General features: G+C 37.2%; 1 protein-coding gene across 1 annotated transcript; it reads right to left on the reverse strand.

Moving 5' to 3' along the window:
* Positions 1–3,243: 3,243 nt before the first annotated feature.
* On the reverse strand, positions 3,244–18,666 carry LOC129271912 (gamma-butyrobetaine dioxygenase-like). Its single transcript, XM_064107046.1, has 6 exons — positions 18,167–18,666; positions 15,561–15,874; positions 8,596–8,701; positions 8,099–8,301; positions 7,654–7,820; positions 3,244–3,680 (listed from the first exon to the last, which is right to left on the reverse strand). Exons 1-6 carry the CDS (start codon positions 18,566–18,568, stop codon positions 3,523–3,525), a joined length of 1,350 nt encoding a protein of 449 aa, XP_063963116.1. The 5' UTR covers positions 18,569–18,666; the 3' UTR covers positions 3,244–3,522.
* Between the last annotated feature and the right edge of the window lie 3,432 nt (positions 18,667–22,098).

Here is a 22,098-nt window from a genome sequence, read left to right on the forward strand (position 1 = left end):
GTTCAAATCATTCTGACCATAAGTTGATTTAATAAAAGCGGTCAAAATAGAGAAACAATAGTGAAGTTTTAATGAAAATCCATCCAAATATTCAAATTTTTAAGTTTTGAATTTATAACATTTTTATGCAAGCAGCTTCCCGACATGTAGTACAATATAGTTACAATAAGTTCAAGTTTTGCAATAAAATATGGTTGATACAATATTTTTTTCTTATGGAAGAGTGTAGAAAATGATGTGTCTGATGATATCCACTGCACAAATAAAATCACCTTCCAATTCCTAAGAAAATTGCATTTGGGGGATTTTATATCACACGTCATTATGAAGGAGCTTTGACTTATTTTCATCAAACCCTCATCAAAATTGTTATGTATATATTTTCTTTTTTTATTTAAACGAAATATCAGGGTGAGCTTTCCCCTTTAATTCCACATTTCTCTGTTGTGATGCTCCATTTAACTCCCCTCTATTTCTTATTTTAGGAAACTTCAGTTCAGGAATCGTGTGTGCATGGTGCACTCCTCTGGCGACAGACACTCTCTAAGACAGTCGTCAACACTACCAGACAACCAATCGATATGTTTCATATGTTTAAAAAATGTTTCAAATTTTCAGATATACCGATGTCCGTTATCTTTCGTTCAGACATAAATCTGTATTTGCCAGGTGTAAATGGGTATAGGGAGGGTGAAATTCCTCACATTCGATAACCACTGTTACAAGCATGGAAGATATCTGTGTTAATAGTTCCATGATGGTGAAAGTCAATTTAAGCCGGATATATCTCCGTGCATTAAATACTCTGAAGAAAAATTTGTTGTAAAAATAGTAAAAATACTAATGAAAAACGATTGGTGATGGTTTGAGGAAAATCTATTAAAGATTAAGAAAGTTATTAGAATCTTAAGTTTTTGATTTATGACGTCACATACGAGCAACCGCCCTATATGTTCTGTATAAATATAAAATGCAAAAATTTCATTTTTTCAATAGTTCATGATGACAATGTTTTCTTTCAGGAGCGGGTGTAAAATAATTTGTCTGTTGATATTATTTGAAGGGAAAATAAAAATGATTTTTATTCTTTAAAGAAAATGAAAATTTCTTGATTATTTTACTATCACGATGTATGGGAAAGCTGTTCGCATATGACGTCAAAATGTTCACAATAAACGTTTTTTTTTCGTAGTGAGCTTCCCCTTTAAAAATTAAGCACAACGTCTGATGGATATTGTCCTAATGATCTCAAGAAACATCATTAGAATGGCAGCAATTACAACAGTTTATAGCATTTCAATGTTTTACGTCAACTATTCGTTGTATCATCATGGATAGGTTAATGGTATCATCCTACTCGTCAGTGGCGGTTCCGGGGGGTGGGGGGTGGGGGTATGCATTTCCGCCCCTTGCCCTCCCTCCCGCTTTGAGAGCCATAGTCAATATCTTAATGTAAATATCTCGTTCATCTAATAGTGTGCCCCTCCCTTTTGAGAGTCACAGCAAATATTTTGAATGGGAATATGTCGTTTACTCGTTCATAAAAAGTGAGGACTTTTATTCGCTTCTCAAATTTTACGCTGGACAACCTCTTTTTTCTTGCTTGTCGAATTTTCCTTGGGAAACTGTGCCCCCTGTTTGAAAATCCGCCCCTGCGACTAGTATATATATAGATCCGTTTGTTTGTATAATTATCTCAACACGTAGACGCAATGATCTCTTATTTCTACTGACATTGAAATTTAAAAAAATAAATTGAATTGACATTAGAATAAAATGACAGGGAACTTTTTTTAAACCTCACAGTTGCATGACTCTCAAGCAGGCCTCGCAAGGTATTGTGCTTTTTTGATGGAGGGGGATATGAAAATGAAAATGTAATATGAAATAGAGGAGTTTATTCATTTTTTATTATTAATTTCTTTATTCATTTCAATTTTAATTTTTTTTTATTAATTAATTGGCAAAGTTCGTTAATTGTTATTATTTTTTTAAATCTATTTATCAATTTTTATTATATATATATTTTTTTTTAAATATAGATTTTGATTTATTTATTATTATTATTATTATTATTTTTTTTTGGGGGGGAGGGGTCAATTGCACACCATTGTACTTATGACAATGGATCCGACAGTTAGAGCCAGGGTAACATATTATTATGTTTCAAGAAAGCAGTCATCGTTAATGAGTAGGTCTAATAAAATACATACCGAACTAAACAAGTTGTGTAACTCACAGGGCCTTGATACGAGCATGACAATCTACCATGAATTTATAATTTTTTACAAGACGAAATTCGTAAAAAATAATGAATAATAATAATGATAATGATATCAATAATAATAATGATAATAGTAGTCAATGATAATACTAAAGTAACAATAATAATAATGACAATAATTTTATAACATCATGCTACTTCTACTTTTACTAACACTAATGAATAATAATGGTCATACTACTACTACTACTACTACTACCACTACTAGTGATAATAATAACAATCCGCTTTTATCTAACGATTAATATATAGCGCTTTACAGATATATTATCCTGGTAATCAGATTCTGGCATATCCGCACTCAATGTACACCCCTTCTCCACTCCCTGGGGATGATTCCGAGACATGTTTCAAGACTCCATTGCAAGGCATACTAGGCTTTTGCATCCTACCCTGCAGGTACCCATCCCGGGGGGGCCACTTACATTGACGAGTAAATACCATGCGCGACCCAAAAAACACGTAAAAAGGATGTCTTTTTCAAGATAGGGCACGTTACGTACGTAACGTGATAAGGGTGTCAAAAACACAAAAATGATGAAAAAAGGGTATCTATTTCGCTTGGAAAGCTACGTGTTTAGGGTCAAATTTGCGGGGATGATAAAACAAAATTAAAATGTTTTATAAAGGATGTCCTTTTTGCCCCAACACTACGTGTTTAAGAGTCCGATTTGCAAGAGATGTGGAAGGTGGGGCCGTACTAAACCGGTGTGTAAAGGTAAAACCGACGATCGACGGACCCGTGACATAATAAAATATCGCTGTACTTGTTTAGGGGTTCATTTCAGGGAATACTTGCTAAGAGTATCATTTTGTTTCCAATACTTGTTAAGGGTAGGGTTTCAGACGCCAATGCATTTTCAGAATATGGAAAATACGTGTTTAGGGTGCTTTTCGAGACCACATGGTCGCGCATGGTATCCACTCGTCAATGGAACACCTGAATAGAGAGTGGCAGAGTGTGGATTGACATCTTGCCAAAGGACGCTATAGGCCTTGGTGGGATTCGTAAAATTTTATGTTTGATAACATTATCATTCTGTTCCTGGAGCCATCTGGATATCGACCTTATGTGACGTCATGATCTAATAGCGCCCTCCTTCAGAGGATATAGGAAAACGCGTAAACAGAGTTGTTAGAGATGCAGATCAGCTCTTCAGATCTGCTTGCAGATCACCAACGCATGCGAGGTAGTTTCTTCAGCCTCTAGGATGGCGGCTCGATGTCGTCGATCTATACTACATTGCATCTAGATTCTTCTTGAGTACCCGAAGTTTAGACATGACCGTATCCCAGTTAAAGTAGCCTCCCTCAAGATGTCTAGCTGAACCTGGATTCATGGTGAACGATTTTCGGTCGTGAAGAACCCGGTAGTTATCCATGATCAACATTTCCCCTATTAAAAGTAAAAGAAATAATTTGATGTTAATATCCTGGTCACGACTCTACGATGTATGCTTCCTAATTAAAAAAAATACACATGAAGTTAATACAAAAGCTGTCCTTTAAGGGTGAAGATATTTTTGGGATTTGAGGAAATGGCTACACGCTTAAAATGATCACTTTGTTGACATGGCAGCTAAACACAAAAAAAAATGTTTACCTTCGACGACAAAATGGATCAATACACCACTATCAGTTTAAGTAAGCCGATCTCAATTCGAGATGTTAAAATACACATCAATAAAATTGCAAGTAATAATTAAGGCAACTGGCCTGGATCAAATTCCAGCATGTGTAATTAAAGAAGTTATTGACTACATCATTATCCCATTGACACATATTGTCTATACTTCTCTGTGCACAGGGAGGATTTTCGATGCATGAAAAAGGGCTCGTGTAACGCCAAGCTTCGAAAGCGTTGACAATACTTATCCGTCAAACTATAGACCAATATCTGTACTCCCGCGGTATTGTCTAAAGTCTTAGAAAAGATGTCAAATAATAGTTTGCTCGATCCATGCCAGCTTGGTTTTCATCCAGGCCACTCAACGACCACCGCCTTGTTAAATATTACTGATGATTTTGCTAACAAAATGATCAAGGTTACGTTATTGGTATGGTTACTATGGACTTGGAGAAGGCATTTGATAAATTATTGATCTCGTCTGAATTGTAAGAAATTATCTTACTTTGGATTAACCAGGATGCAGCAAAATGGTTTCGCGATTATTTCTATGGTAGGCAGCAATCAACGGTTGTCAAAGGTTAACATGTCAGGCTTCCGTATAGTAGAAAACGAAGTGCCTCAGGGGAGTATCCTAGGCCCCCTCTTCTTTATAATCACTCTACATGATTTGGTCAGATCCGTAGAACAATGTTCCCTCTCTTTGTATGCAGACGATACATGCATTTACTTTGCGTTTAAAGAGCCCAGAGATTTAGAAATGACTATAACAAGAGACTTAAAGTTGATTTCTAGATGGCTCTCAAATAATGAACTATTTATCAACATCGATAAGTGTCCATTTATGTTATTAGGATCTAAAGGAAAGCTCCGTCTATTTGATGATACAAAAATACAAATGCAAAGGGTAACCCGATGTAAATATCTTGGCGTAAAAATAGACAGCTCCCTATCCTGGACCCTCAAAATTGGCAGTGTTCGGAAAAAAAGTTTTACTGACATTTTATTCTTTTATACATATTCGATATTATATACTAAAAAAATCTCTTATGCTGTACAAGGCTTTGATCCAACCGATATTTGACTACTGTTGTAGCATCTGAAGATATGGCAATAAAAGCCAACTGAATCGTCTATAAGTTCTACAAAACAGGGCACTGAAATCTGTCTTAGAAATCAACAGTCGATTTAGTACAGCGAATATATATATGACATTTTGAAGTTTGATCAACTCAACAAGAGATGTGTCAATCAGTCAATATTTACCATTTTTAAATTGGTCAATAATCTAGCTCCATCTGTACTCTGTACTCGAATCACACTTAAAGGGATGATCCGGGCTGAAAATACTTATATCTAAATATATAGAGCAAAATTCACAGAGCAAAATGCTAAAAATGTATCAAAATCGGATAACAAATAACAAAGTTATTGAATTTTAATGTTCATCAATATTTTGTGGAAACAAATATACACATCGTCATGAATATTCATTAGGTGGGCTGATGATGTCATATCACCACTTCCCTTTTTCTATAATCGTTTCATTTTTTCATACATGTGTAAACGATGTGTCTCCATTATGATGTAGGATTTTTTTTTAAATAAACTTAATTTCATACAATAAAATACAAAGAACAAGTTGGGACATGACATCATCAGCCCACCTAATGAATATTCATGAAGACATACCTAGAACTGTTTCACTGGAATAATGCAAATCTTTAACATTCAACTTCGCTATTTGTTATCCAATTTTGATCAAATTTTCAGCATTTTGTTCTGTGAATTTTACTCTATTTATTGAAATATAAATATCTCCAGCCTGGACCATCCCTTTAAATCACGAGAATATCTTCTAAGAAACATAGACCGACAAATTCAGTTACCAAAGCCTCACTCTAATTATCTCAAAACAGCCCCCTCTATTCAGCTTCTAAATTATTCAATAACCTATCCGCAACCACCCGATTAGAAAAAAAAAACCGACTACATTTGCACGTTTCATATCACTTTCTTAATTCAATCCCCCTCCCCCGACCACCCCCGTAGATACTGTTTAATATCAACTTACCCTCATTTTTGTTTATATTAATGTTTGATTTTGATATCAATTTGTATATTATTTCGTTTTTTTACTTTTCATTTTTGTTTACTTCAATTTTGCTTTTACTAATTGTATTTTATTCATATTTGTCATATTATGTTTTCGTTGTTATTATTTTGTAAGCTCATTTTCATTTTTGTATTATTTTGTTATTATCAGTTGTTCACGGCCTTGCTGAAAAGCAGCTTCTAGCTGAAAGCAGGCTTTTTAACCGTCATTAGATAAGGCCCCCATTCCACGGAGGCCATTGAAAGACCACTGAAAGCCTTAAAATTGGTGAGGTCTTACAGCGGTCTTCAAGATCACTGACATTTGCCATCTCTGTGGAATGGCTCAGAAAGACCCCTCAAAGAACTTTGAAAGACTGATGAATATTTTTTGTCTTACTGGTCTTAGAGTAGTCCCTTATCTTTCAATGGTCTTTCAGAAATCTTTTATGCAACAAGTGATCTTTCAGAATTCTTTCCATGGACTTTGCCTGGTCTTTCAAGGATCTTTGAATGATCTCTCATGAGTCTTACAGTGATCTTCGCAAAAATCTTGAGAGACTGCCGAAAGATCATTGAAAGACTATGAAGACCTTTGAAAGTTCATCGAAAGACCGCTGAAAGACTGCTGAAAAACCACTGAAAGACCATTTTCCTGTAAGACCGTTGTAAGACTGTTTTGAACCGTTTCAAAAAGTTTTGGAGCCCATGAAGACCACGAAGACCACTGAAAGATTGGTCAGGACTCGTGTAAGACCTCAAAGACCATTGTAGGTTCATTGAAACACCTCTAAAAGATCAACCAGAATTCATGGTCTTTCAAAGGTCTTTCAGCGGTCTTGTTCTCTGTGGAATGGGGGTTTAAATAAAATACAAAATGAGTAGATTCTTTTCTATAAGTTTTTACCATGCTGTTCGTAAATTACGAGTGACTTCACTCACGACTGGTAATCATTTCTTGTGCTAAATAATATATCGTCATGTAGCTGACTTATAACTTAAGAACATGTTCCAGTCAAGTGAGTTCTATTTGCATGACAAACATAATAATGAAAATAGAAATACCGGCTTCTAATGTCTATAATGCTCGGGTACAATATCTTTGCTTGCTTAAACCCCCATTCCACAGAGAACAAGACCGCTGAAAGACCTTTGAAAGACCAAGAATTCTGGTTGATCTTTCAGAGGTCTCTCAATGAACATACAATGGTCTTTGAGGTCTTACACGAGTCAAGACAAGAAATATCCATCAGTCTTTCAGAGTTCTTTGAGGGGTCTTTCTGAGCCATTCCACAGAGATGACAAATTTCAGTGATCTTTAAGACCGCTGTAAGACCTCAACAATTTTAAGTCTTTCAGTGGTCTTTCAATTGTCTCCGTTCTGGAAGCAGCTTATCTTAATCTTAGATACTTATATCTATATTCTACATCAATGACAAAATGGTTTACGTGGCAAATCTTTTATACATTTTTAATACGGAAAGTCAATTTTGTGATAAATGATTTGACAATATCAAAGTTAGCAAATAAATAGGATATTTCACTCTTAACCCTTTCTTTTCCATCCTTTTCTTGGTCGTGGATTTTTTTTTTTTTTTTTTGGGGGGGGGGAGCCATAGCCCCCAATCTATACGCCAGCGATTCTCACCATCTTTCATCGTGTATTCGAAGACGTTTCCAGGGGCATAAAGTCGGGCGGTGAAAAACGACAGGGCTTTGTATGTCTTGATGACGTCATCAACTTGCATCCGGGTCATTGCGCTCCGTCCGTGATCGCTGAATGTTACTTGGTCTATTTCATTTTTCCCATTCAATCTGTTAATCAAGCAAAAATAAAGAATGAGAGACACAGTTAAAATTTGTAATGTAAAAATGTCGTTAAAACAGAAGTGTGCCCCCCTTGAAAATGAAGACCCCTTTTTCCTCGGAAAAATGTGCCCCCCTCTCTTTTGGATAATCCGGGATCATCCCTGGGCTTTTGGGTACTATGAAAGCCCTTGTTTGCTTGGAACTTTTAGAAAAAAAAATTGCCTCAACATTGGATATCCATGATTATTTAACAAAAACTGAAAGGCACTGAATATTGAACGCACCGGAGAACAGAATGTCGGGAGTGCTGGAAGAACTCCCCTACGCTGTCTGTACCAGTATCGTAAAACTCCAGGATTTGTTTCGTGAGGACATCGTACGAATCGGGCGAGGACTTCCTGATGTCTTCGGCGACATTGAACCCATCAACCAGGTTGTTCTCACCCCCTTCAAGATCGGCTTGCTGTATGCAGTGAAGCATCTCAACCTGCAGTTTCAGAAGACAAGATTCATCAAACTACCACAGAATGATTGAAGAGGCGGATTGAGTCAAATAACCAGAGTCTATTTTACAAAAAGGACAATTTTCAGTGGATATTGCAGATGATGATAAAGGTTATAACCCATTTGGCTTTTCCCCATTTTTGGTACCTTGTCTCGGCACCTGTGACAGCAGCTCGAGTTATTTTATACAATAAATGTGTATAGCTATACACAAAACAGGGAAATCTGATTATAGCTATCACTTTCCCCTTGTCTGTAAGAGGTGTCCCTGACTTACCCCAGGTTGATTGTTGTAGTAGGGAAGGTCTGTGTGTAGCGGTAGATCCGTGGCGAGGTACGCTGCATTGCTGGCGCCTACTTTACCTTGGACCTGGAATGTTTCACTTTCGATAAAACAAAATGAAACATTGATTATGCATTTCTTTGAAAATACAAAACCAAGTAGTTGATCCCCAAGAGAATGTAAATAAGTTTTGATCCAGATTCACTCGGGAGTTTTTGAACAAATGGTAGGCCTCAGTTTTTATTTATTGTAGTCTTCTATGCGTGAATTTTGTCCCAAATCAAAGAAGATGTTAAACTCTCACTATACCATGTATACAGTGCGTTTAAAAAAGTTTACACTTAAAAATAATCCTATAAACTTATATATTTGCAATATCCTGTAGTTTTTTCCCCACATTTATACATAAGTACAGATCTCTTTTAGCAAATTTATTTATGTATTTATTTCTGATATTTTGATAGAGTAGCCCATTCACCAATAAGCAGTGGTCTTTCATGGGGCCCTGAATAACAATAAACAAATGACGATATATAACTGTCGAAAAATCTTTCCGCTTGAGTGAGCACAACTTACTTTTGAAGAGTTCGTGAATATGATTTGCGCAGAACTTGGAAACAGTTATATGAATAAAAGTAGGCGTAAATTATAAAGAAACACATGGACTTTAGCTAGGAAGATTGATTTGAAGATACCTTTTTAACTTATTTCCTTGCCCAAAGAACTCCGTAGAGCGCCTTTGCGCCCTCCCGCTCCTCACAAACTGAGGCCATCGCGATGATCTGCTTAAGACGGAGCTGTGATTCACAAGAAAAATGACTTGGGGCATGATTTTCGATTTTGTTAATTATTGACACACCTGGGAATAGTGTGTAGAAACAAGTATTAAATGAATATGAAATATGGTCCCACTTTTAATGATAAAAACTTAGTGAAAGAATGCTGGAGATGTCTGAAGTAAAATTTTGTTTACGTTAAGTTATGTCCTCAGATCCAGCTGGCACAAAAAGGTAAAGGTTGTGCTTACCTGGGGTTAAAATGTTAATTCATTTTGGGTGCCAAAGCTGTTACCAAATTTTTTAATGTATCTGTTATATTTCAATTCGCTAAAAATGCATAAGAAATGTACCGAACGGTCAGATTGTTTTCGCCTTTTTTCCCTTGACACAGCGTGAAAACGAGCATTTCTGCGAGCTTTACAATAATGGACAGTGCTCACTCAAGTGTAACATTCTGTCAAAATTTTTACTTTCATTTGATCGATGAGACCTAAACCCAAAAATATATTTAAACATTTTCCCCACGTCGAATACTTTTCAATTTCCCGGACTTTTTCAAAGTGTATAATGTTAATCTACCTCTGAATACATGAAATATGGATGTCCTTGTTTCCGGGGCGCGCAGTAAAGACGTAATATCAAACATAATGATTTTTCATTGCAGATGTGTAATCCCAGGTAGCAAAACATCTGGGGCCGATGTGGGATTCATCAGGGCTGACTCGGACCCATATGCCACACATGAATACCATATGGGACCCATATGGTAGATTCAAATAGATATCATCCCGGGCCCACCCATATGGGTCCCATATTATATGTTATAAAGGCAATGCTGAGCAGAAAACATCCCAGAGAAACACAAGTCATGTGAGCTTCACATGGGCCCTATTATGTGCAAGCTTCAGATGGAAATCCTACCAGAACAACACATGTGGGCCCCACTTGGGCCCTAAATGTGTTGTTCTCGGCAATCTGAATAGAAATCACCCCAGAATAACACATGTGGGCCCCATATGGGACCAATTTGTGTTGTTCTGGGCAATCTGAATAGAGATTATCACAAAACAACATATGTGGGCCCCACTTGTTCTGGGCAATCTCCAGATACAAATCTTCTCAAAACAACACATGTGGGCCCAATATGTGTTGTTCTGGGCAATCTGAATAGAGGTTATCCCAAAACAACACATGTGGGCTCCTGGGCGATCTGAATACAGATTATCAACATATGCGGCCCCACATGGACCTTTGTGTGTTGTTCTGGGCAATATCCAGATGTAAATCATCCCAGAACAACACATGAGCCCCATATGTTATGTTCTGGGCATTAAAATCATCCCAGAACAAATCATGTGGGCCTCACATCACATGGGCCCTAAATGTGTTGTTCTATAGGCAAGCTGAATAGAAATCCTCCCAGAACGACACATGTGGGCCCCATATGTGTTGTTCTGGGCAATCTGGATAAAGATTAATAATTGTAATAATAGGCATTTATATAGCGCCATCTATCTAGAAATATTCTATTCCGAGGCGCGATGTTATTATTATTATTACCCAGACTTTAGCTCGAGCTGCCTTTCCACGCTCATGCATTCAAGGAATTAATCCTGCCGGGTACCCATTCACCTCACGTGGGTCGAGTGCAGCACAATGTGGATAAATTTCTTGCTGAATGAAATTACGCCATGGCTGGGATTCGAACCCACGACCTTCTGTTTCAAAGTCAGAAGACTTATCCACTGGGCCACAACGCTCCACGCTTACCCCAGAACAACATTATGTGGGCCCCACATGGGATCAATGTGTGCTGTTCTGGGCAATAATCATTGTCGCAATGTAACAGGAATTCAGCCTTGGAAACCATTTTGATAGGAACCTGTGTGCACTTAATAGGGGACAAGAATTCTTTTTAGGCTAGCGAGGCCGGGTGCACACCTTGAATAGCATGTTACTTATGTGCAATTGATCCTCATACTCAGTGGCGTAACAGGCGGGGGGGCAGGGGGGGCAAGCTGCCCCCCCTGGCGGAGCTCACCGGGAAAATAAAAATAAAAACGGGAAAAAGAAAAAAAAGGGAGGAAGAAAGGGAAAGGGAAAGGAAAGAAAAGAAAAAGGGGAAAGGGGAAAGGGAAGGGGAAAGGAAAAGGGAAAAGAAAACTAAGAAACAACATAAAAAAGGGAAAACGGAAAGATAACGGGAAAAGGAAGGAAAAAAGAACAAGTGAGAAAGAACAATCCGCCCCGATATAATACATTAGCATGATTAGTAAGACAGGGAAATAAATTAAAGATGACAAAAAGGCAAACAAAAGCGGGAAATAAAGGCAGAATGGAATTAGCCAAAATCTAAATAGGAAAAATAAAGAATAGGGACAAGATAACGTACTATACCGGGCTGCCGAGGATTGAGATAACGAGCGGGAAGAAAAATTGATGGTATATAGCATAATGTCGTATGAAAGTCTATCATAAACTTGCCGCATCTCCAAAGGCTCTGTCCTAGAGTCAAGACCCCGGGCAGTGGGGGCTCTTCATTTGTAACCTTTAATGGGTTCTATAACGGGCCCCTATATGGACCCTTCCTGCATTAAGCTTTACGTTGAAGCACTGGTGTAATGGGGGTGGTTCCACAGCCAAGGGGAAATAAAAGAAAATAAAGGAGGCAGCGAAATGAGATGAATGAAAAAAAATATATGACATGATATTTGCTATAATGATGTAAAAATCTATCACATAATTAGAATTTCATTTTAACAGGCCATTTTTTTTCTGGCTCGCTTCGCTCGCTGGCGACTTTTTACAAATTTTCCAACATTTGCTATGGTGTGCCCCTCACAATATTTGGATGATTACGATACACAACTACATTGAATTTATGTGTTGTGTTAAAGCTATATAAATATACACGCAATTTGATTAAAATAAGTGGCCATCTGTAAGGTTTAAAATGGCTTTGATATCAAGAGGTTCCGGGGCTCTGCCCTGGACCCCACCCATAAAGCACTGTTATATGAATGAGTTGGACCATGGCCCCAAAAGTTCTACAACCAAACAAAAAAAAAGAGGAAAGAAAGGAAAGTGTATTATATTTTTCTGAATATCACGTTAAAATCTATCTTCATGTTAGATTCACATGAAAAGGTGATTTTTTTTTATCTCGCTCGCTTCGCTCGCTCGGGACCTATATTAAGCTACTTCTTGCCAGAAGCGCCATACTCGGCCCCCTCGAGCATATAGAGCTTCGCCCTGATGCCCACAATCATAACAAAAATCCTGTTCACCATGGCATACAAAAAAAGAGAGAAAAAAGAAAAGAGAGGAGTGTGAAATATGATATCATCTTTTTAACATTATGTCAAAATCTATCTTTTTGCAATAAAAATGTCAAAAAATTTGCTCGCTCGCTTCGCTCGCTCGCTTATATATACATTGGTCCGATACGCCATATCGCCCCCTCAAAATGTTTGCCTTATGACGCCATTGCCTGTTCCATGATATGACCGGGCAATTTTTGGCTCTTGCCCCCCCTGGCCACCGACCCCTGTTACGCCGCTGCTCATACTTGATCAAGTACTGTGTGCATGAATGTGTGTATGAGTTTGACTGATCGAGCTTGGGTGGAGTCAGTTGTCCACAAGATCTGGTCAAGACAGAACCATGCTGTGCTTGTGAGAGGAGAAGTTTGAAAAAGCTAGGATGCGCTGCAAATCTATAGTGGCATCATGTTCTCCGGCATCCAGGCCGGGAGAATGCTCCTCGCAACTCACCTTTAATATGGAGATTATGTAAGTAAAAAATGATTTTTCCTAATACTAGTTTTCTTGATATTTTTGTGTTCGTTCTATAAAGTTTGAATAAAAAACACTCTTATATATGTTTTTTCCCATATTTTATGTGTAATTTTCCTGAATGAGTTATCAAAGATTTCTTTATGAATTGGATGAGAAATTATTTCCAGTTTGAGTGTTCTACTTTGAAACTGAAAATAATATTTTATGGAATGTGTTAATGCTATTTCTTTAATTCCTGTGAAATTGATACTTCCTTGGTGTATTAATGCAGATTTTGTCATGAAAACTACGTCTGTATTAAAGGAAAACCCCTTTATATTTATAGTTTTGACAATTGCGTAATCTAAGGTTAGGATTTTTGAATCATTTATTTGTGGAAATAATATTTAAACTTACACTTGATATATTCAAAATTGTTTCCATGAAAATCAACTAGTATTAAATTTATAATTTTGTAATGTATACAAATTGATATTCCATTAAAGGTCAAGTCCACCCTAGGAAAATGCTGACTTGAATAAATAGAGAAAAATCAAACTACCATAGTGCTGAAAAAATGTCATAAAAATCGGATGTTAAATAAGAAAGTTATGGCATTTTTAAGTTTCGGTTATTTTTCACAAAACAGTGATATGCATAACTAGGTGAGTCTCTCGATGATGTCCATCACTCACTATTTCTTTTGTTTTTTATTGTTTGAATTATACAATATGTCATTTTTATAGATTTGACAATAAGGACCAACTTGACTGAACATATAGTATTAAACAATGCTAATTCCACATGTTCAAGGAGGAATTAATCATTGTATCACTTGACAATGAGGAGAAAAATAAAATATTTCATATTTCATGTAATAAAAAAAAAAATAGTGAGTGGATGACGTCATAGTCTCCTCATTTGCATACCAGACAGGATGTGCATATAACTGTTTTGTGAAATGAAGGGAAACTTTAAAATGTCATAACTTTCTTATTTTACATCCGATTTTGATGAAATTTTCAGTGTTATTCTTGTTGGATTTTTCTCTTTTTATTCAAATCAACTTGTTGTTGAGCTGGACTTGTCCTTTAATATAGAGGTAGGGATATTAGACAGTTGTCGTGATTAATTGGTTATTTAATATTTTTATCAGCTGTCGTTATGGATGAGCTGGGTTTCGGTTTCTGCTCGGTTCTGTTCTATTCATCAAAAAATCCTTACCCCGGTTGTCATGGTAGACACCAAACCTTAATTGGTTTTCAACATTTAATAATAATAATAATAATATAGGGTATTTATATTGCGCACATATCCACCTTGTTAGGTGCTCAAGGCGCTTCTATATTACCCGGCTAAGCTAGGCGTTCATAGCGCACACAGCTTTTTAAGGAATTACTTCCTACCGGTACCCATTTACCTCACCTGGGTTGAGTGCAGCACACTGTGGATCAGTTTCTTGCTGAAGGAAATTACGCCATGGCTGGGATTCGAACCCACGACCCTCTGTTTCAAAGTCCGAAGACTAATCCACTGGGCCACAACGCTCCAGCCCTCTAGCGATTCCGAGAGGGCAGTCCTCGTCGTCGCGATTTAGACAGCCATTTTGTGGAACTTCGTGGGCGTGACATTGTCAACGTCACATTCGTTCATGATCACGAAATCCAATGAACTCATTAACAGTTCAACGCATTTCGACAGTTGTGATAAGTTCTCTATACCTTCCTTGCACTTCGTGGTACTTTCAGTTCTCTATGGTACTTTATGGCACTTGATTGACTGGCATATGGTACTGCTACCGTAATACCATGTTACTACAATGACCTTGAAAAGTACTTTTAAGGAATATGAAACAATAGATGAATAATGACGCAGTTGTTTGCATATATGATCTGTTATCATATTTTGAGGATGATACATGATGTATATACAACTAGATTGAAGATGATACTGGATAAAACTTTGTAGCACGGAATCAAAATTTGCTAAACGTTTTGAATATGACTGTATACTTTCAAGCACTATATTTTGTTATTTTTTCGTCAACCTTTTGGGAATGTATATAACCATGGCCGCAGTAGGATTTTGGTGTTTTCAGGGGGGGGGGGGCGGGCGGCAAAATTATTTAATTGATCGACGCGACGCCCCGAGGGAGGGGTCTTAGTGAAATGGGTTGTACCTTCTTAAATATCAGGGCTTATTTAACTTGAAAGGACTTAGATGCAAGACGGTGAACTTTCTAACATAAATTCCCTGTAAGGGTATACGGATGGGGTTTTCTTAAAGATAATATTCAACATCTTTTGCATTTTTTTTTTTAGGGGGAGAGGGTTGAGGGACGTGCCCTGTCCCCCACCCACGTGGCTAAATACGGACCTGAATTTAATTATACCTGTAATCTTACCCGTAAGTGCTAGGTAAATTAAGGAAGCCCACTCTGTCACCTAGCCTGTGAAGCTGTCCCAATCTGAGGGGTGTATTCTCAATCAACGCTATACCGAGCACCTTCACTTCAAGCAACATGTCATACAATGCACGGTCATCGGACAGGAGGTCATTGAAGTCGAATTTTTGCATACGATCACGGCACGTCGAAGCGTCCCACAGTTGGAGTTGGATATCGGCTAGCGGGTCCGGTTCAGACTCGGAGAAGGCGTTACATCGTAACCACCTTGCCGGATAATGGCTCACGTGACCGTCTGACCAGTTGATGCTAACCTAGGTAAGAGAATGACAGGTCATAAACGCATAGGCAGATCCAGGAGCGGGGCCCCGAGGGGCCCGCCCCCCCCCCCCCCCCTATTGGCGGAGCAAAAAAGGGGGAAAAAGGGAAAGAAAAAAAAAACAAAGAAAAAGGGAGGGAAAAAGAGAGGAGAAATAAGAAGAGGAGGAAGACGAGTGAATAAAATACGATGAGGGGAAGACTTAGAAAATAAAAAGAATCTTTCATGTAACTATATAAAATATTTCATCTCGGAAATCGAACTTTCATTATTTTGTGTGATTTTCAAATTTATTTTTAAAAAGTGCTCTGTAAAAATGTCAGTTTTATGGTCTTAATATTAACATTTTCTGCTCGCGCTGCGCTCTCGGAAATTTTGATTTATCAGGTACCTATTATTTTCGTGTATTCCATAAAGTTTTCAAAAAATCCCATTTTCATGACAGAGAAAAAAAATTAGGCTCGCAATATGCGCTCACATTACTGGTTAAAAATATTACCTGATGCATCCAATTTATAATTACAAAAGTGCTTGAACTATCCCGTTTTCAGGGCATAATATCATCAGATTTCGCGCCCTCATTAGGCATTAATGAATAAGATATTAATTTAATAAATGAATTGTCGCTTTTTTTCATCTCGCGCCTAGCAAGAGGAATAGGAAGACAGTCATTATTTTCATAATTATGATGACATGTTCCAAGGATGTCCCGGTCCTATGTCAAAACTCAAAGTAATAATAATAATAAACATCAGCTCTTTGTTAAGTGAGATCAATATCCATCTCACAATTTTCCTACAAAGTGCTTGAAATATAGAGCTGAAATTGACCCTTTTTTAGATCGAAATATCAAATATTTTAAGCTCGCGCTTCGCGCTCGCTTTAATTTTCATGGTAAAAGATTATTTAGAATGCCTAGATTTTAGGATTAAATCTGAAACACGCGCGCGCATCTGCTCGCGCTTTGTCCTCGCATTATTAATGTTGTAAGATCCCTTATTACTCATCCTTTTCATAATTTACAAAACATGAATAGAGTGTCCCGTTTTTTAGGTCTAAATCTCGATTTTTTTTATGTCCGGTAACTCATTTTATCTTTGGTTTGCTTTATTTTTTGTCTTTCTTTTTTTAAACAATGTTTAGAATTTATATCATTATGTATGTGTATATACTCCTTGTATTCATTCACATGTTGTTATGAATTTTCATGACGGAAATAAAAACAAATAAAAACAAACAAATAATTTGGTAACTCTGTTCATGGAGGTCCATGCTCTGTTAATGCAATTTTGTTATTATGACAGTTTTATGAAATGACCGTCCCCCGAACTTAAGAAGGGAAACAAAAGCGTTTGAATTCTGAGCTTCTTCAATTCGTTAGAATTTATTGATTGCATCCGTCTTCTGTCCTCTTACTCTTTTAACGATCGTTAATAGAATATCTTCTCATTAAAAAATATTTACAATCATTGGCGTAATGAGTAATAAAAAATGAGGGGAGAATTAAGGCATAGCGATTTTTGTTGTCGGTTTTGATAGGATAGTTCGTATACTAACAGCAAATGGGCTTACTAACTTAGCTTTATTCTTACAAACAAACCACTGAAGATCAATTTTGGGGGTATATTTTGACCTAAAAATAATGGCAATTCTAAGCACTGTTTGTAATCATGAGCGACACGCGTATCTAACCAAACAACTTATTCGATATTGCAAATACAAAGCGGGAACTGAAGATATTAAATATACTGACCTGAAAAAGAGATTTTCCAAGGATTTCTTGATGGAATTCATTAACTTAACTTTTTTTTTTTTTACATACGGCAGTTTTTTGTACCCATGAACGGAATGTTTCTCTGGCTAAAACACGAAATCTCAATATAATGAAAACTCGGAGTCCGAGCAGAAGAATTTGTGCATATTGACTTCAAAACTTGATATTTTAGGCCTCATGTTCTTGAAAAGATTATTATCTCCCTCAACCGGCAATGCAAAATCTTTATAACTGACCTGTAATATTTGGGTTTTTTTTCTTCATTTTTCACATTCCCGTATTTCATTCACTTTTATTGACATCCCTCCTCTTTTTTTCACTTTTTCCCCTTCTCTTTCCTTTTTTTTCGTTTTTTTTTTCTTTCCGGTTTTCTTTTTATTTATTTTTTGCGCCTCTAATAGGCGGTGGCCCTTTTGGCCCCCAAATGGATCCGCTTGTGTAATTGTTATGTCATTGGCAACTTATGAGTAGAATATACAAAGAATAAATTAGAAGTATGTTAATCATACTTACAGATTTTAGATCGTCGTACAACGAGACCGCGTTGGGTTTGATGCTATTGTCATTTATATTTCTAAAAGGGGCGATGCGACTCAACGTTGTAGCATTAAAACACTCCGGACATCGACAGTTGTCTCTAAGCCATATCAGTGGAAACGATGACGATGATGACAATGATGGTGATGAGGAAGATGACGACGTCGTACTATTGTTATCGTTCCATGTTATGTACAGTCTGTCGTTCGATGAAGCCAACTCGATTCTTTTGATTTCGACGTCGGAATAGGCTTTCCAGCTAGATGGGTAGGTGATCGACTCTGTAGCGTATGCAGTTGAATACGATCTCGTCAATGAACGGAATGGATGACGACGATCCAGTGGAGGTCGTTGTTGGACGCCAGGGAGCGAATCCATGATGGAGAGATTAGTGGACTGGTCACTCTGACGTGTGACCGATGATGTCCATAATTTGCCAGGTATCGAAAGTGGGTTTGGCGAATAAGAAGTCGACGTCAAATTAGAATGCCGCTTTATAACCCGACATGACAAACGACTTCGGGATGAAAAGAAAAATAACGCCATTGCTGTATTTCACAGCTATATGCACTATGAGTAATTCACTGGAAAATGAATTACGACACAAGTTTGGCAAATTTATGTTTCCATCACTATGGCTAAGCCAGTTCGGAGTTCTATTCTGCGCATGATCAGATGAAGGTCATTTGTACTAAAAGTGATATGGCGGTTTAATAATTAATGAGATAAGCACTGACGTTCATGTCTTGATTATTCATTTATTCTTTTCAGTTGTGTTTTTCATTTGCTCCACAAAAACGATGCATCCACAGTTGGCCAAGTACATTGCTATGACAAAATCTAAAAAATACCTTTATAGAGTGTTCATTGGTGCGTTATTCTAGTCACCTGGTCAGGGCTCTGGGAACGATTTTTTGACTAGGGGTGCTGATGTAAATTTGACAAGCAAAAAAAAATAATAATAAAAAAGGTGCATTGAAAAAGAAGGTCATTTTGCTCCAGAGAAATTTGACAAGCAAAAAAAAAAGTTTCAATGAAAAATTAAGATAATTTTTGTTACATTCATCAATTTTTTCACAACTACCAGAATTCCGGGGGTGCTGCCCATGCTGTCTATGGAGAATAATACACGCAGCATCCTTAGCATGCACTCCCGCTTTCCAGGGCCATGTCGCCCTCGGAGGTTATATTTTTCTTTTAAAATGCTGTTTAACCATTACCAATGCTGTAATATATATATATATTTATTGAAGGGGTACTCCGGGCTGGAAATTGTTAAAAGTATTAGATAAATAAAAAATCAAATTTCACTGCGCAAAACGCAGTGTCATAAAAAATGGCATAATATAATATTAACGAAGTTATTGAATTTTTGATTAAGCATTATGAAAACAGTTATACGTATGCCTTCATAATACATGTATAGGTTGGGCTCATGCAGTGGCTTATCAGGCGGGAGATGGGGCAGGGGGGGCAAGCTGCCCCCTGGCGGATTTCATCGGGGAAATGAAAAAAAAAACGGGAAAAGAGAAAAGGGAGGAGAAAGAAAGGGAAAGAAAAGGGGGAAAAGAGGACAAAGGAAAGGGAAAAAGTGAAAAGAAAACTAAGAAAAAAGATAAAAAATTGAAAACGGAAGAAAAGCGGGAAAAGGAACAAAAGAATAACATGTGAGAAAAAAAATAACCATTCCGAAATAGCCCTACTAAGCGGGAAATGCAGGTAGAATGGAATGAGCCAAAAGCTAAATTGGAAAACAAAGAAAAGGGACAAGAAAATAGAAAGAAGAACTTAATAACACGACCGGGCTGCCGAGGATTGAAAATAAAGAACGAGGAAAAAGATTGACTGCATACAAAACTGTGTTATAAGCTTGCTAAATTTTATCCAATAACGGTCGCAATCATTACATTGGCTAAATCTCCAAAGCTACCGGGGGCTTTGCCCCAGACCCCACTCAGTAGGGGCTTCATCTGTAACCTTCAAAGGGCTCTATAACGCCCCCCTCGATGGACACTTCCTACATTAAGCTTTACGTTAATCACTGGCGTACAAGGGAGGGGGGGGGGGCTTTGTTCCACACTCAAGGGGAAATAAAGGAACATATAGGAGGCAACGTAATGAATGGAAAACAATGAAAATGTGTTATTTGCTGAATACAAAAAAATCTGTCACATAATTTGAATTTCATTTCAAAAGGCCATTTTTTTTCGGGCTCGCTCTGCTAGCTGGCGACTTTTTTAAAACAAATTTTCCCACATTGCTATGTTGTGTCCCCTCAAAATGTTTGGTTCATTACGTAAAAGCTATATACTGTATATACCCGCGATTTGATTAAAATTAGCGGCAATCTGTAAGGTTTAAAATGGCTTTGATATCAAGAGGTGTCCGTACAGATGGAATGGCTGGGCCTGGGCCCCCAAAAGTTCTACAACTAAGAACAAAAAAGGAAAAGTGTAAGATATGGTATTTACTGAATAAAGTGTCAAGAAATATATCAAAGCTAGATTCTCATGAAAAGGTGATTGTTTTTCCAAATCGCTTCACTCGCTCAAGAGATATATTAAGCAGTTTTTGGCACATGCGACATACTGCTAACTTGCAACTTTTTTTAATAAGAAAAATTCTGTCCGATACGCCATATCTGGCCCCCTCAAAATGTTTGCGTCATTACACCACTGCCTGTTCATACCATGATATGACCGGGAAATTTTTGGCTCTTGCCCCCCCCCCCCCCCCCCCCCGGCCACCGACCCTTGTTACGCCCCTGGGCTCATGATGTCATGTTCCCACCTTCCCTTTTCTGTTCCATGAAATCAAAATTATATAATGTTTTCATACAATTGCCAGTAGGTAGAGGCGGAAAAAAAACTTTATCTACATTTCCCTGCGTAATCATGATAAAGGATAAGCATCTTCTAAGATAAATTATAGTTGAATCGAAAATAGGTTAACGGTGTATCATTGTAGAAAAAAATGTTAACCATTAATACATTACCTAAAGTGTCTAGTGAATGAATTTATACGTTTTCATTACAGATGACCATTAAAAATTAGCCATTATGACGGCCATCTCTAGATTTTTATGGAAAAAATAACTTTTTACCAAAATACCATGGATATTGTCAGTATACATTACTTGATATTGCTCTAAAATGAGACCAGTGGATGTGACAAGAATCATCTAATCTCTTCTCACAGGCACACTACCGAATCAGACTTTACTTGTTGGGATATCATCTATGCCTTGCTCTACCATGTCTATTGCAATTACTTAATCGAAAATCTCAATATAGGGAAAACCGTACAATTAGACTCTTTGTTTTGATTTTAAAGTCAGACACCAATGATAATATAATATTTCGCCATGAACTTTTGAATTTTGGGTGCATTGTACTGTCAATATTTACAAAAAAGTGGATTTAACTAGCTGATTTGGTTTTCACAATGATCTAGGACTTTGTTTACCACCACTTTCTGTTCTTAAGATTTGGAGTGTTGTCAATCATGAGCATACGGCCACAACAAAAAATATTTGTTTGTGTGCTCTTTCAAAAAACAGTATTACGGCGGTGTTTATAGAGGAAGACCACACCAAGCATTGTACACTACAGCGTGTCCAACAAAATAATAATAATTTGATGAGCCTGTATATCAGGGAAATGTCCCTGCTCAGATCCTTGATGGGAAAACGTGCTAAAGACAATGCAGAAATGCAGCGCTGCGAACTTGGAATGGACTGAAATGCACCACTGTTACGTAACAGCATATCTATTCGAAACCGCTGAAGCGAGAAATTTTCATAGAAGTTAGAACATGAAATGAGCTTTCTATCCCTGTACATTTCATTGATAATACTTCAACATTTTATAAATTATTAAGCCAAATGTCAGATGGACATTTTATTGGAA

Source organism: Lytechinus pictus, chromosome 11 (assembly GCF_037042905.1).
Source record: "Lytechinus pictus isolate F3 Inbred chromosome 11, Lp3.0, whole genome shotgun sequence".
Lineage (NCBI taxonomy): Eukaryota > Metazoa > Echinodermata > Echinoidea > Temnopleuroida > Toxopneustidae > Lytechinus > Lytechinus pictus.

Bases quoted from the DNA above. Each gene is read 5' to 3' on its own strand.
- LOC129271912 (XM_064107046.1), bottom strand. From the start codon at position 18,568: ATGGATTCGCTCCCTGGCGTCCAACAACGACCTCCACTGGATCGTCGT. The intron at 15,875-18,166 runs GTAAGTATGATT...TCTCTTACCTAG, and splicing joins TGTACGACGATCTAAAATCT to GTTAGCATCAACTGGTCAGA. The intron at 8,702-15,560 runs GTAAGATTACAG...TTTTATCGAAAG, and splicing joins AATTTACCTAGCACTTACGG to TGAAACATTCCAGGTCCAAG.